Source organism: Liolophura sinensis, chromosome 8 (assembly GCF_032854445.1).
Source record: "Liolophura sinensis isolate JHLJ2023 chromosome 8, CUHK_Ljap_v2, whole genome shotgun sequence".
In the NCBI taxonomy this organism is placed as follows: domain Eukaryota; kingdom Metazoa; phylum Mollusca; class Polyplacophora; order Chitonida; family Chitonidae; genus Liolophura; species Liolophura sinensis.
The window spans coordinates 54,666,856-54,681,325 of NC_088302.1; the positions used below are offsets into that span (position 1 = coordinate 54,666,856).

The window sequence follows — 14,470 nt, forward strand, 5'->3', positions numbered from 1 at the left end:
TGCAACTGATCATGAGATATGTAAAAAATTATAATATTAAGCTCAAAATGACGCACCTTGCAAATGGAATTTGTAAATGGCTTACAGTTGATTTTTATCAAGTTTGGGAGAAAATGAACAGATTGTGTTTTTTTTTCTGAATTTTAGGAATGCGACTTATTAACAGCCTGTGTAAAGTTTTATCATGATACCCTCCTCATTACGGCTAATACATCTCATGCCTGTCATGTAGCCCTGACAGAGAGCATGTCAGATTGGACAGAGTTAGCAATAACCACGACATCACCTGTGACATGTGCCAGGCATAAGCCAGACAGGATCACCATTCATACAACAGGTGGACTCCAACAGGTCGACTCCAACAGGTCGACTCAGAGACACAGCCAACAACCTAAAGAAGTTAACAGTATTAATCTATTCCCAGTACATATATGAGGTCAGGCTGTATGAGAATGACATGATGTATCTCTGCAACACCTGAACTAAAATGAAAATCAAGATTGCATGTATATGAAATGACTGGAGTACGAGGAGTTTCTCTAACAACCAGTTATAGTCCCTAGTGAGGTCTGCTATGCCTTTGTAATACACTGTGGAACTAGCAGCTGTTATCATAGCCAGCTACTGTACAGCATCCTACTTTCAGATGTACAGGACATATCAATGCAACAATTATGCGACAAATCAATGTATTATGCATTTGCGTACACAACATTTACTTAAGCAATCACTTTTAATTTGTTTTTTGGTATATTTCATTGCATGACGCTGAAATTAGACCAGACGATTAGATAAAATGAAAAATATAAATCTTTTTCTCTTAAATCAAACACTTATCTGACTGATAGGCTTAACATCATTTTCAATGAAATTTCACTTATATAATGCAGCCTTCTGATTTATGGCTGCTTGGAGATTCAGTTATTTGTCACTGTGTAGATCACCCAAGCACAGGAAAGAAAGAAAGGGTATCAAGACCTCACAGGGGGCGGGAGTCTGGCTAAAGGGTGTTCATGTCAAACAAGACAGCCTGAGGAATGCTCTGCCTCTGGGGAGACCTTTGTCATTAGCTATACATCTTTATCTAGGGCTTACTTACTACAGCAGGGGCCAATCAAGTGTCATTAGACCTTCTAGGGCTTACTTACTACAGCAGGGGCCAATCAAGTGTCATTAGACCTTCCAGGGCTTACTTACTACAGCAGGGGCCAATCAAGTGTCATTAGACCTTCTAGGGCTTACTTACTACAGCAGGGGCCAATCAAGTGTCATTAGACCTTCTAGGGCTTACTTATTACAGCAGGGGCCAATCAAGTGTCATTAGACCTTCTAGGGCTCTCTTACTACAGCAGGGGCCAATCAAGTGTCATTAGACCTTCTAGGGCTCACTTACTACAGCAGGGGCCAATCAAGTGTCATTAGACCTTCTAGGGTTTACTTACTACAGCAGGGGCCAATCAAGTGTCATTAGACCTTCTAGGGTTTACTTACTACAGCAGGGGCCAATCAAGTGTCATTAGACCTTCTAGGGCTTACTTACTACAGCAGGGGCCAATCAAGTGTCATTAGACCTTCTGATGCTTACTTACTACAGCAGGGGCCAATCAAGTGTCATTAGACCTTCCAGGGCTTACTTACTACAGCAGGGGCCAATCAAGTGTCATTAGACCTTCTAGGGCTTACTTACTACAGCAGGGGCCAATCAAGTGTCATTAGACCTTCTAGGGCTTACTTACTACAGCAGGGGCCAATCAAGTGTCATTAGACCTTCTAGGGCTTACTTACTACAGCAGGGGCCAATCAAGTGTCATTAGACCTTCTAAGGCTTACTTACTACAGCAGGGGCCAATCAAGTGTCATTAGACCTTCTGATGCTTACTTACTACAGCAGGGGCCAATCAAGTGTCATTAGACCTTCTAGGGCTTACTTACTACAGCAGGGGCCAATCAAGTGTCATTAGACCTTCTAGGGCTTACTTACTACAGCAGGGGCCAATCAAGTGTCATTAGACCTTCTAGGGCTTACTTACTACAGCAGGGGCCAATCAAGTGTCATTAGACCTTCTAGGGCTTACTTACTACAGCAGGGGCCAATCAAGTGTCATTAGACCTTCTAGGGCTTACTTATTACAGCAGGGGCCAATCAAGTGTCATTAGACCTTCTAGGGCTCTCTTACTACAGCAGGGGCCAATCAAGTGTCATTAGACCTTCTAGGGCTCACTTACTACAGCAGGGGCCAATTAAGCGTCATTAGACCTTCTAGGGCTTACTTACTACAGCAGGGGCCAATCAAGTGTCATTAGACCTTCTAGGGCTTACTTACTACAGCAGGGGCCAATCAAGTTTCATTAGACCTTCTAAGGCTTACTTACTACAGCAGGGGCCAATCAAGTGTCATTAGACCTACACTGACTGGCATCTGAACCATTTTTACAGATATTCTTCTTAAATAACTCCCCCACCCCCACCCCTCAAAAATAGCTTTGACTGAGCTATAATCAGTGTTTTTCCTTGTAAAATGAAGATAAATTATTACAATTTTCAACAAGTGCATATCAAGAGTGAGATAATATATGGGTTTCAGGATATTAAGACATCTGACATTTGTTACGGGGTTATCACTGATGGTTCAGAACTAACTAGAGCAGGTACAAATGTACATGTACCTACTGAGGACAACCTGATCCGTTTGGCCCAAACACACAAAAACAGTAAAGCCCACATCATTGGTATTGGCAGAACTACTAAGCTGCTGCTTATGATGATTGTTCTAACAAGTGATACCAGCAAACAAATGCCTTCTTCCTATGGCAACAAGCAACTCTTATCTGAAGGTTCTACTGTTATATTTTTATACTAAATCTCCTTTGACAATCTAGTACCAGATCTCCATTGACAATCCAGTACCAGATCTCCTTTGACAATTCAATACCAGATCTCCTCTTACAATCCAATACCAGATCTCCTCTGACAATCCTATGCCAGATCTCCTTTGACAATTCAATACCAGGTCTCCTCTGACAATCCAATACCACATCTCCTCTTATAATCCAATGCCAGATCTCCTCTTATAATCCAATACCACATCTCCTGCGACAACACAGTCCCTGATCTCCTCTGACAATCCAATACCAGATCACCTCTGACAATCTAATACCAGATCTCCTCTTACAATCCAATACCAGATCTCCTCTGACAATCCAATATGACATGTCCTTTGACAATCCAATGCCAGATCTCCTGATAATCCAATGCCAGATCTCTTCTGACAATCCAATACCACATCTCCTTTGACAATCCAATACTAGATCTCCTCTGACAATTCAGTACCAGATCTCCAGTGACAATTTATTACCAGATCTCCTCTGACAATCCAATACAACATGTCCTTTGACAATCCAATGCCAGATCTCCTTTGACAATCCAACACCAGATCTCCTTTGACAATCCAATACAACATGTCCTTTGACAATCCAATGCCAGATCTCCTTTGACAATCCAATACAAGATCAACCAAGTCCAATATTCATAGATCTCCTTTTACAATCCAATGAAGATCTAACTAGGCTAAGACTAAAGCGATTTACTACTTGTATCAAATGATTTTAAATGGACTGAAGTAGAATTATATAATGTTGAAATGTCTTAAAAGGCAATCCCTGCCATCCAGGACAGGATCTACAGGACTACAAAAACAATCTGAAACTAGAACTGCAAAGCAGTTTTGCCTCGGGTCCGTGTCCTTTGTTGTTGTAGTTAACTTCCTACCCTATTAAATAGGAGACAACATACTATTATCTTAGCACACAATTGCCTAGTGAAATCATGAACAGTACAGCGCAAGTCAACAGATTTTATATCTGTTCATATGCAGTCTAACTCAATGCTAAACCAATGGAGCTTGGATGCATTTTGAACAAAACAGTCGTGTCATTTAAATGCTTGTTAGGAGAAACTACTAACGGTAGCTCAAATCTGTTGGCACAATATGGAAAGGGTATGTCTAGGTCTACAGCTTTCAGATTTTTGGCTACCATACATCTCGAGCTACAGTCCACTGAAATTATGTAACTAATCTTATTTTTTGACTATATCTCAAGAAGTTACAAAGACAGACAAAAAAATTAAAGCAAATTCGGAATCAGCAAACTGAAATACACCAAAATATTAAATTTGAAAACTGGTGACATTACAACATTGACCAATTGCGAGTTTCCACACTATTTTCCCCTAATAATCCAAACGAAAACAGGTGTTCCGCAGGACTACCTGTGTGGAACCCTAAGAAAATGACAATATTAACACTCAAATATCTGGTGAAATCCTTGCTAAAAGCAAGCAGTCTGATTTTAACTGTCACAAGGGGCAATATACATTGCATATCAATGTGGAACAGCAGGGCCTTCTCTTGGTTTTATGTTCTGACCAGACAAAATATATTCCACAGTAGAAATGCACATCTTGAACCTATTACAGTGTGGCTTTGAACTCTCTCACCCTACATTACTAGGGGCAGTCACAGCATACGCATACCGACACCATAAGCCATGTCCAAAACCAACCAGCTACGGCCATGTGGATGAATGAGCCAGACCGACAGGCGACCCTCACACAACAGCCATGTGCACATGGGTCAAAGTGTGCCGGTAATTAGATAGGTGCACTAATACTGCAGGGGAAGTCAGAAAGTGAACAGCTGGGCAGGAAGGTATAGCAGAGATCTGGCACAGAGGCAGGCCTTTAGCTGTACAGGAAGACAGGGGATGGTGGCCACAGGGGCAGGTCTATTACAATAATCAGTTTACCGTCTAGCACTGCCAATAAGCACATAACGGCCCAGAGCAATCAGAATCAATGGACCAGGCAGAGAAAGCTACTGATATTGGCTAGAAATGCCACTTTCTCCTAAGTTTGAACCACTTGTGCAGGTGGGTTTTTTTTTTTTATCTTGAACTGATGTACTTCTGTCATTCCATGGTTATAAGTTCATATGCACTCCAGCCATCAGATACTCACAAACCACAGACTTCCCAGAAATCCATCAAAGAGTTGGATCTAAACCACAGATGTTTTGTGGTTCGTAAATCATAGATTTGCAACAACTCCAGCAAAAGAGTTGGATTCAAAATCATAAATGTAGAAATTAAAGAGTTCACCAGATTCAAACTTAATATTGGGATTTACACTGCAAACCCATTAATTCCACCAAAAAATTACTTCTAAATGTATAAATTCCATTTGTACTGCTAAGTCTATCCAACAGTAACTTAGTTACTACATGCATATATAGACATATGTTGTGTATCAAACGAAGTAAAAGCAAAATTAGGACTTTTCACCATATTGGCTGTAATTAACAAACCTCAATTAAGAAATGATTTTACCATTCAATGTCAACTCTGAATTCCTAACTAGCAGATACTACATTAAATTCCATCTTTAGTCCCCACCCTTCACTACAGCCTCAAACCCCACTTCAACTCCACCCAACTCCTATAGCACTACCTGTGACCATATATATGCTATGCATATGCTATTTCCTCAAAAATGATGCTGCACTACACGATACTTTTACAAGTGACAAACAATTTGACACTACATGATACTTCTACAAGAGGCAAACAATTTGACACTACACGATACTTCTACAAGAGGCAAACAATTTGACACACAAGACACTTTTACAAGAGGCAAACAATTTGACACTATACAATACTTCTACAAGAGGCAAATAATTTGACACACAAGACACTTTTACAAGAGGCAAACAATTCGACACTATACAATACTTCTACAAGAGGCAAACAATTTGACACTACAGATACTTCTACAACAGGCAAAAATTTGACACTATACAATACTTCTACAAGAGGCAAACAATTCGACACTATACAATACTTCTACAAGAGGCAAACAATTTGACACTATACAATACTTCTACAAGAGGCAAACAATTTGACACTACAGATACTTCTACAAGAGGCAAAAAATTTGACACATAATCTCAAATTTCATGCCTAACACTTTCTTACTGCAAGAAAACCCCTTCCCCCAGCATCCCTGTTCCCAGTTTGACATGTCCCACAGGGAGGCCCAGTGGATTTGGGGTATCATGTTACAGTCATCTTAATTTATCTACCAGTTTGACAGATGCACTTTAGCCCATGTGGTTTTAGCTGCCTATCCAAACAGTCCACTTTGTCCAGAGGAACACATTTTTATAGCTGGAGACTGGCCTTTGACTTTCCATTCTCTGTCCTGCTGTGTACACAGATCACATTGTAGATTTATTCATACAAATTGCTTATGCATGGGTCAGATCAAATGAGCTTTCTCACACAAGGGTACATTCCTAAGAACTAACTGGATACACAAACAACATGTAGTATATGAGACCCAGGACAGCCCTTGAGATCTTGATCAGTGGCCCCTGCAGATTTATGGCCCCCTTGGGATCCACATGAGCATGGTTTGTATTACAAATCCATCTAATCTTGATTCCACTGCTTGATTTATGATGAGATGTACACTAGAGTCCCAGTTCCTTACATGTTGCCATTGCTTCAGCATAAACACAATATATAGGATCAAAGCAGTACCAATTCCCACCACATGTAAAACACCCTGTTGGCTACACACTTTGCAATATATACATACATATAAAAATAGCAGCTGTGTATATACACCTACAATGTAAGCAGTCAACCTTTCTGAATGTTTATCTCTTCATTTATTTGAGAAATCTGTCTTATTCTGCTGTGTCAGATCTGACAAGTTTGACTCAAGCCTTATATAAAGTCAGTCCGTCCAAAAAATTTCAATGTAATAGTAGTATAAAATTCTCCTTGAGAGCAGATTGTTTCCACCAAAGTTCTTCTCAGAGCTCAACATGGCTGAGGGTTTTTGGCAGTGCTAGTTACATTATACGTTCTGGTCAATTAGTAGCTGATGGCAACTGTTTGACACAGAAAACAGCCACATACCACTTGTAAAGAGATTAGGCCATCAGCTGAATTATTCTGAAGTCATTACTCAATTACATGTACATCAAAATGGCCATCTGGTTTGTAAACACAGACACACTCTTCATCTCATGAAAAGTACATCAAACTGATAATCTAAGTCAGAAAAAAAAAACATAGGCAAAAACACTCTGCCCATTTCTGATCCTGCTTTCAACATGGACAGACTTGAAATATAAGATATGAAACACAACACAAATTACTTTTTCAAAACAAATCATTATAATGAAAATCAATTGACATTTTTTCTGGCAAATGTCTGCATGTAAAAGTAAATAAGTAACTTGTAAATATGTGTATATCTATAGGTGATAATTTCCAACTGAGGGCAATCTTTATTATGAAAAGTGCACATGTACTAAAACTTTGATATTATCTGTAAGTATCAGATTGGTTTTCCACCTCATTAACCTAGGATAGCACTGCACGTATCTACAGTTATGTGAATACAGACCAAGCAAGAACACACAGGCCTATACATACTGTGTCCAGTAGTACAGAATATGTTACCATCTCAAGGTCAATTTATAATCTGACTAGGGATTTTCAAAAAAGCCACTATCTGGACCTTCACTTGAACAGAAAGGTCAATAGAACAAAATGTCAATTTGAAAACAACATCAAATGAGTATAAAGTCATTTGCATTAAAACAATGTTGCCACTTACAGTTCCATGTATGTAGACATATCACAACACTGCTTTCTCCAAATGAGCACAAAGCTGCTTTGAATACGGCCTTGGAACACCAATCAACATATCAATCCAATTGTACTAGAAATTATATCATTGAAATGTGTTGGAATAAATCACCAGAGAGTGACATATGACAACTCATTATCCTTTTCACTGAATGTCTAAGTTTATATAAATTTCCTTGCTGTCCCTGCTTAGTTACTAAGCTTATTAGCCTTGTCACAACAACATCACTGATGTAATAGTCAATCCCCTTACACTAGCTGTTTTTGCATGTGATTATAGTAGTCTTATTACCAAACCAACACACATGTCCATTAGCAGATGGACTAGCAGGCCTTTAATGTTTAAAACAAACACACCTCATTGGAATACTCTGCCTGTTTTGCATTGCCAAACACAGGGCTATATCTGAACTTCTATATTACATGTCCTAGTCCAAACAAGGTTCTTCACAGAAACCTTACATACACACATACACACAGGTGAATGGCATGAATAATGTATGTAACACATCACTTAATGGTCACTTTAAGATGAATACCAAGCCCTCACCAAAACACCTTTCATTAAACAGTTCTGTAATAGTAATCAAACATAGATAAACTGTGTTATCTATGCATGTTACATTATATATTCTGTCTGAAGGTGTGAGGTGTTATAACGATCCCTGTGCAACCCTCCCCCTCCCCCAACTAAAAACAAGTATGCCGTCTCTAGCTCAACAAAATTTTCAAAAAATTTATAAGTCTTGCTTTCTTCACATTTGAACACCAATCATTTCATGGATTTTAAATTCTTTGCAGTCTTCAATTTTGGAAAACTTGTCATTCAAGCTTACAAATCATTCACAAATGTCCTACAAGACAGGAATTATGGGACATACATTGTCTTCCAAAATGTCAAACAACGGTCACTCAAGTATGAAAAAGCAACAGTTACCCAAGACTGTAACAGCAACCGTCTCCCAAGACGGGACTGACAACGGTCTTCCAAGAAGGGATGTCTCCAAAGACTGGACAGACAATTGTTTCCAAACACTGAAATGGTGTCTTCCCAGACTGTAAAGGCAACTGTCCCTGCCAAGACTGTAAAGGCAACTGTCTCCCAAGACTGTAATAGCAACTGTCTCACAAGATTGTAAAGGCCAACAACTGTCAACACTGGACAGACAACTGCAGTTCAAAAATATGCCAGACCAAAACACAGCATGCAATTGCCTGCTGAAACTGTTCCCATGTGAGAGGCGCGACCTTTACAGTCCAGGGAATTCATTACCAGCCACTGCCATGACATACTCATGAATACTAGATGACCACAATGGACACTTAATGGTAATGGATTAAACATACTGGATTATGCATGAATCCTGGCCCAGCACATGACATCAAATCCATTACATCTTGAAAGAATCATGTCTACAGTCTATTCTTATTCATACAAACTAATTTTAAGAACTTGACACTAATGGATCATTTTATATGCACGAAGGTGTGAGGCAGGTCATTACAATCAAATCAAGTTATAATTCAGCAAAACAAAAACGCAAATATCGAACATGAACTGTTATCAATTAATCACACGTTTTTCCATATATGTGTCAAAGACTTCTGACAAAGAGATATTTGATAATTTAAGTTAGCTGTCACTATATACACGTAATGAACCTGAAAAAAAGGATATGGACTACTTTGAGACATCCATCATTTCCCACACAAACCAAAACATCAGTGACAATGATACCTGTGGCACAGGTGAAAACCTTTATGATTACCATCTATACATGTAGGCAAGCGCTACAAGAAAATGTCTGCTACATGTATCATGTTAGAAGCTAACTGTCACTTATCCCCAGGGGTATATGATTTGAGGGCTACTTAAAGAAATGTCCACTCTTCACAACTAACAGCATGGACCTATTTACACTTATACAAAGTCTAATTATTTTTCTTTTTATAGAATATCAATAAGATAGAGGTAGGTGTGTGGCGCAGGTGCTATGTAATTGCCGTCCATGCATCGTATATCACAGAACATATGCTCACAGGATCTACTGTCTCATACGCTTTGGCTAATCTTATAAGAGTTACCAAGTTTAAGAACCAGACAAATTAACATCAAAAATTTAAGAAGGAAACACATTTTCTGTAAAAGCAATCTTGCAGGGATAAAATACGATTCTAAATGTGTTTCGATGAAATGTGAGCAGATAAAGTTTAAGTAGGAGTGCTGCCTAAGATTAACTCCAGGAGAAGAGGACATGAACCCCGCACGCCCTTATGTAAAATAATACTACAGCATGGAATGCTTGGAAAAGTATCTGGGGAAAGATTATACAATAAAACCCTTCCTTTTTAGAAACCATGCATGTGGCCTCTGTAGATCTACAACCCATAACTGCGATACAGAAAAACAGCACAAACCGAACATGTCTAACAGGTTCAAGCAGCCAGCCATCTGTACATTCTACACAAGTTTGAAAGCGTTCTTTCTGATACAAAACAAACCCCCATTCAGCTCTAAGTGACCCCCCCCCCCCCTCCCACACACACACACACATATGTACACATAGTATGTATTGCATAAAGCCATGACTGCTAGAGACAGACAGCTTTTACAATGTCAGTTTTGTGAGTGGCTTTGTTCTCTTGCACACATGGGACAAATCACATTTGGCATCTCTGACAACTCAAAGCACTAGTGACAAATGATATAACCAAGAATGACTTGGACAACGGAAGGAGAATTAATTGATTTCTTATCTTTAATATGGAATTTTCATGAAAATCTTAGTCTATACCTATATCCAACCACCTAGACCTGGCACTGAATTAATAGCATGATATCAGATCATCAATTATGCCACATCAGCAAATACAGAATAGAACTTGTTTACTAGTGAAGATGAAAGGCCCGCAGAGCATGTGGTTAAAGTTTAATTCTTACAAGGGACTATTGTTCACATTGTCCAAAAAAATTATTGCACTAAACAAATTTTGTGTTAAATCGGTAGTTCTGTTAGCCTTTCATGTATGTATGTACATGTAAAGCAGGTAGCCAGTTTTAACCAGAGCCTGTAAAGGTCTAATGATTGCTTGATTGATTGATTAACTGTTGCTCAAAGCCTAATTATGCGCTTTACGACAGCAGATCACTAGAGTCTAAAACACTGATTATAACTCAGACCTTCTGGATCAGATCAATTGAGTAAATTGACCCTATATATCTGCTTCTGTAAATGCCTTAACACATGGACAATGTTTCACCCATTGCTTAACTGGTTGTCCCTGTAAAAGACCACTTTCACAAAACTTTGTAAATTATTTATTCCAAAAATTTCTTGAAAATTTCAAAATTTAACAGCCTTACAATGTGACAATTAAAATATCTGAAGACAAATCGAGAATGAACGACAAAGACAGAACACTGATTTCATGAATGCCCTTCATTGTTAAGTTCTGGACATACATCTCATGCACATCCAGGCTTCATAAAAAAAAACATTGTTTGAATTTACATATTTTGTTTCATGTAAAACATTTACTTCTTAATGATGTAAATGTAAACACTAATCACATATTTTTAATTAAAGCACCAAGATATGTGTCATAAAGCTGCCTCAGTGAAGCATGCTGCCTCATCTAGCAAACTGACACCATCATTCATGTTTTCCTAATAAATAATGGCTGGCATATGGAATTCAGATTTCAGTGAACCCTTGGCATTTAGCATGTTTTTTCTATGACAATACTTTACTTCAGGCATCAATACATACATGTAGATTTCCAAAATGTAACTGCTAAAAGCTATCAAGAAATGAGAAGTATTCCCTCCTGTGGAAAGGAAAACCCAGGTTGGTCTATGACTAAGGAGAGATACTTCAGTCTGACCACAACAGGATGTAAGCCATTGGAAGAAAAGATCGGTACTTCCATATTACTCAAATTCCTAGCCCCAGCTAAACTGCTTACAGGGGTATACACCAAGTTACCTAAACACTGACACATATTTCTGTAAGGGCCCACACAGACAGGAAATATACACGACAGTACACATTTGTGTTTTGTGGTACTGCTAGCTACCATGGCAGTGGAAATATCTGTGCCATCAGAAAAGGATATGACGCCCACAGGGAAAGGCACCACACTTCAGTAGTCAAAACTGGTGACCGACAAGAACATCATCAAACTTGTATGATGTGCCAGTAAGAAAATGTTCTACTATATGACCATGTTCTGTCTGGTCTACGTGTATGTTCCATTGCTATAAAATGGAAAAGGAAGACATGCATTAAAATATTACGTCAATAATTTTTAACTGATGTAAAAAACAGGTGTGGTCAAATGAAGAATTTACAATTTCTGTTCTTTTTATTCTGAAAGGCAAAGCAGAGCAAATATACACCCCCCACCCCTAACCCGTGCAAACTTTATCGAGATCACAGGTTCAAAACCTGAAGCTTACTGTCATGCACAGGCTTCAGCAGAATACCAGGAATGCGCTTTACACAAGATATAAAGTAGTTAATGATATTAATATATATATTATCAAGGTAATTAACCCACATTCTGTAGCTGGCAAAGTAAAGAACAGCCCTTACATATATACATCAATGTTGTGAATATGTTTGGGGCTAAATTTTTGAAACATGGAATTAAAATATACTGAATACACACACAAAAAAACGCATGATGTCAGCTCTGTAAACAGGAGCATGGAAAATCCATACATATTAATTGGGCTCAGCTCACACCTCACTGTTAACCAGTGAAATGTTCAGATTAATTTAAATAATTAATACATTAATTAATTAGTTTATTGGATAATTAATTTAATAATCATCCCACTCACCTGGCTCTCTCTGGCCCCTCTCTCAGCACGCTCTGCCCATTAATGTCCACAATTTCATCACCGATTCTCACCCTGCCATCTCTGTGTGTTAAACTGCCCTCCATTATACCTATCACTTTTAACACTGGGTACTGTGAGAAGGCCTGGCCGTCACTGCCCGACCGCCGATGATGGTGAGGTGTCATAACAACAGAGTCCACAACAATACCGATATCCTCACATTGAGAAGGGTGAGGATTGTTAACCTGCACCGTAAATATCTGGTCTTTCCGCGGGGGTTTGGCAGGGGGCTGGGCAGGGCGATTGTGGGAGTCACGCGTCTGATAGCCACCCATCGGTGCGGCCGATGATGCTGGGGCGCCATTGTCAGTACCGTATCCAAGGTCTGATAACTGCGGCTGGACCGTGTACTTGTTGACAGCTTCACTACCCGTCCTGTCTGAGTTTGAGTGATGACTCCCCTCTAGCACCGGAGAGGCAGGGGCGGTCGTAGCGGCCACGGAACCAAATGTCGGCTGTATGTAACTTGTGACTAACTTAGGGCGCCTGTTGATAGTAGCTAGGGTCGCCGAGCCGTGGTGTTTCCGATGGTGCCCCTTGTGCATTGATGGCGACGACGACGACGCCGGTAGCGAGCACTTACGCTCCACGCCATTCATATGGTCTTTCTTATCCTGGTGATTTGATGACAAAATTTTGTTGAAATAGCTCTTTAGGGCATTCATGGCGATCGCTTAAATTTCCATGCTGATGTATCAGTTAATCTCAGTAACTCCGCATGGCGTTTCTAATGGGGTAACTCCACATGGCGTTTCCAATGGGGTAAAAGGTGTACGATACGCAATCTTTTAAGGCGTCTACATAGCCAAGGCTATCTAATTAACACATTTGTGCAACCCCCGTTTTTCTCTGGAATATGGAATTGTAATGACAGTTTTTCACCGGCCGGTGGCAGGTGGTGCTGGCCCAAGGTTGAAGTGAAATAACTGTCAGACTGCACTGCCCCACACTGAATAACTACTGGTGTCGTCCCTCCACACTGTCCACGGCTGTATATGATACCACGGGGTCATCGCACCGTCACCGCCTCCTAGCACGCTTTGTCAGCTGTCCAACCAAGTGACAACACAACGGAGATACCATACACTATAGCAAGCCATTACACCGGACTGCAGGAATCACATGCTTGTGTTGGCACAGCTTGATCGGTCTTTGTTATTTCTAAAAGCCATTGTGTAACCAAATGATCCACCCTCAGGCGTTCCACTGACCTTGCTTTGGTGATAGAATGAAGAGACGGGGCAGAATGAAAGCGGGAATTCCCCCTTAATCACATGACTTGCACACTATTCGGTGACTAAGACATGCAACACACACCCCCTTAGCAAGTGTTGCACACTGTCCGAGGCAAAGTGGCGTATACTAGACTCCGTGGAAACCTCCAGCCGTTCGATCTCCGGCAGAGACACTGTGAATCTACGATCTCACAGGAAGCCAGCTGCACCCCGTCCAACTTCAGCGCATAAAGAGGCCTAGTACAGGCTGACCACGTAGTATATACCAAGAGACAGGCGGACGGCTGAGGCCGGCTTTGATTTCCTCCTCTCACCGTGCCAGCCAACCGTTATGTTCGCACAAAGCCAGTCTGTTCCACGGCTATAACCCGATCACAGCTGCTCCTAGTTTCGGCCCTCACCGTTGCCTTGCTAATGCCAACAGACTGCCGCTGAGGAAGTATGTGGTCCGCGCGAGAGCTGCCAGGAGTGTGCCGAAGACACGGCCTGAAGCAGGCTTTCCCTTAACCTCATGCATACACTAACACAAACACTGTATATACTATAGACCAGGTTAGCGTTATCTGTACAGCACGGTCGGTTAGACAGGAGAATTTACACCGACAGT

General features: G+C 40.3%; 1 protein-coding gene across 1 annotated transcript in view; it reads right to left on the reverse strand.

Moving 5' to 3' along the window:
• LOC135473688 (uncharacterized) overlaps positions 1 to 14,070 on the reverse strand; it is a 56,719-nt gene extending 42,649 nt beyond the window's left edge. Inside the window, exon 1 of the mRNA XM_064753554.1 lies at positions 12,569 to 14,070. Within this exon, the coding sequence (XP_064609624.1) occupies positions 12,569 to 13,293 (725 nt within the window). The 5' untranslated portion in view covers positions 13,294 to 14,070. The remainder of the gene's footprint in view (positions 1 to 12,568) is intronic.
• Positions 14,071 to 14,470: the final 400 nt, after the last annotated feature.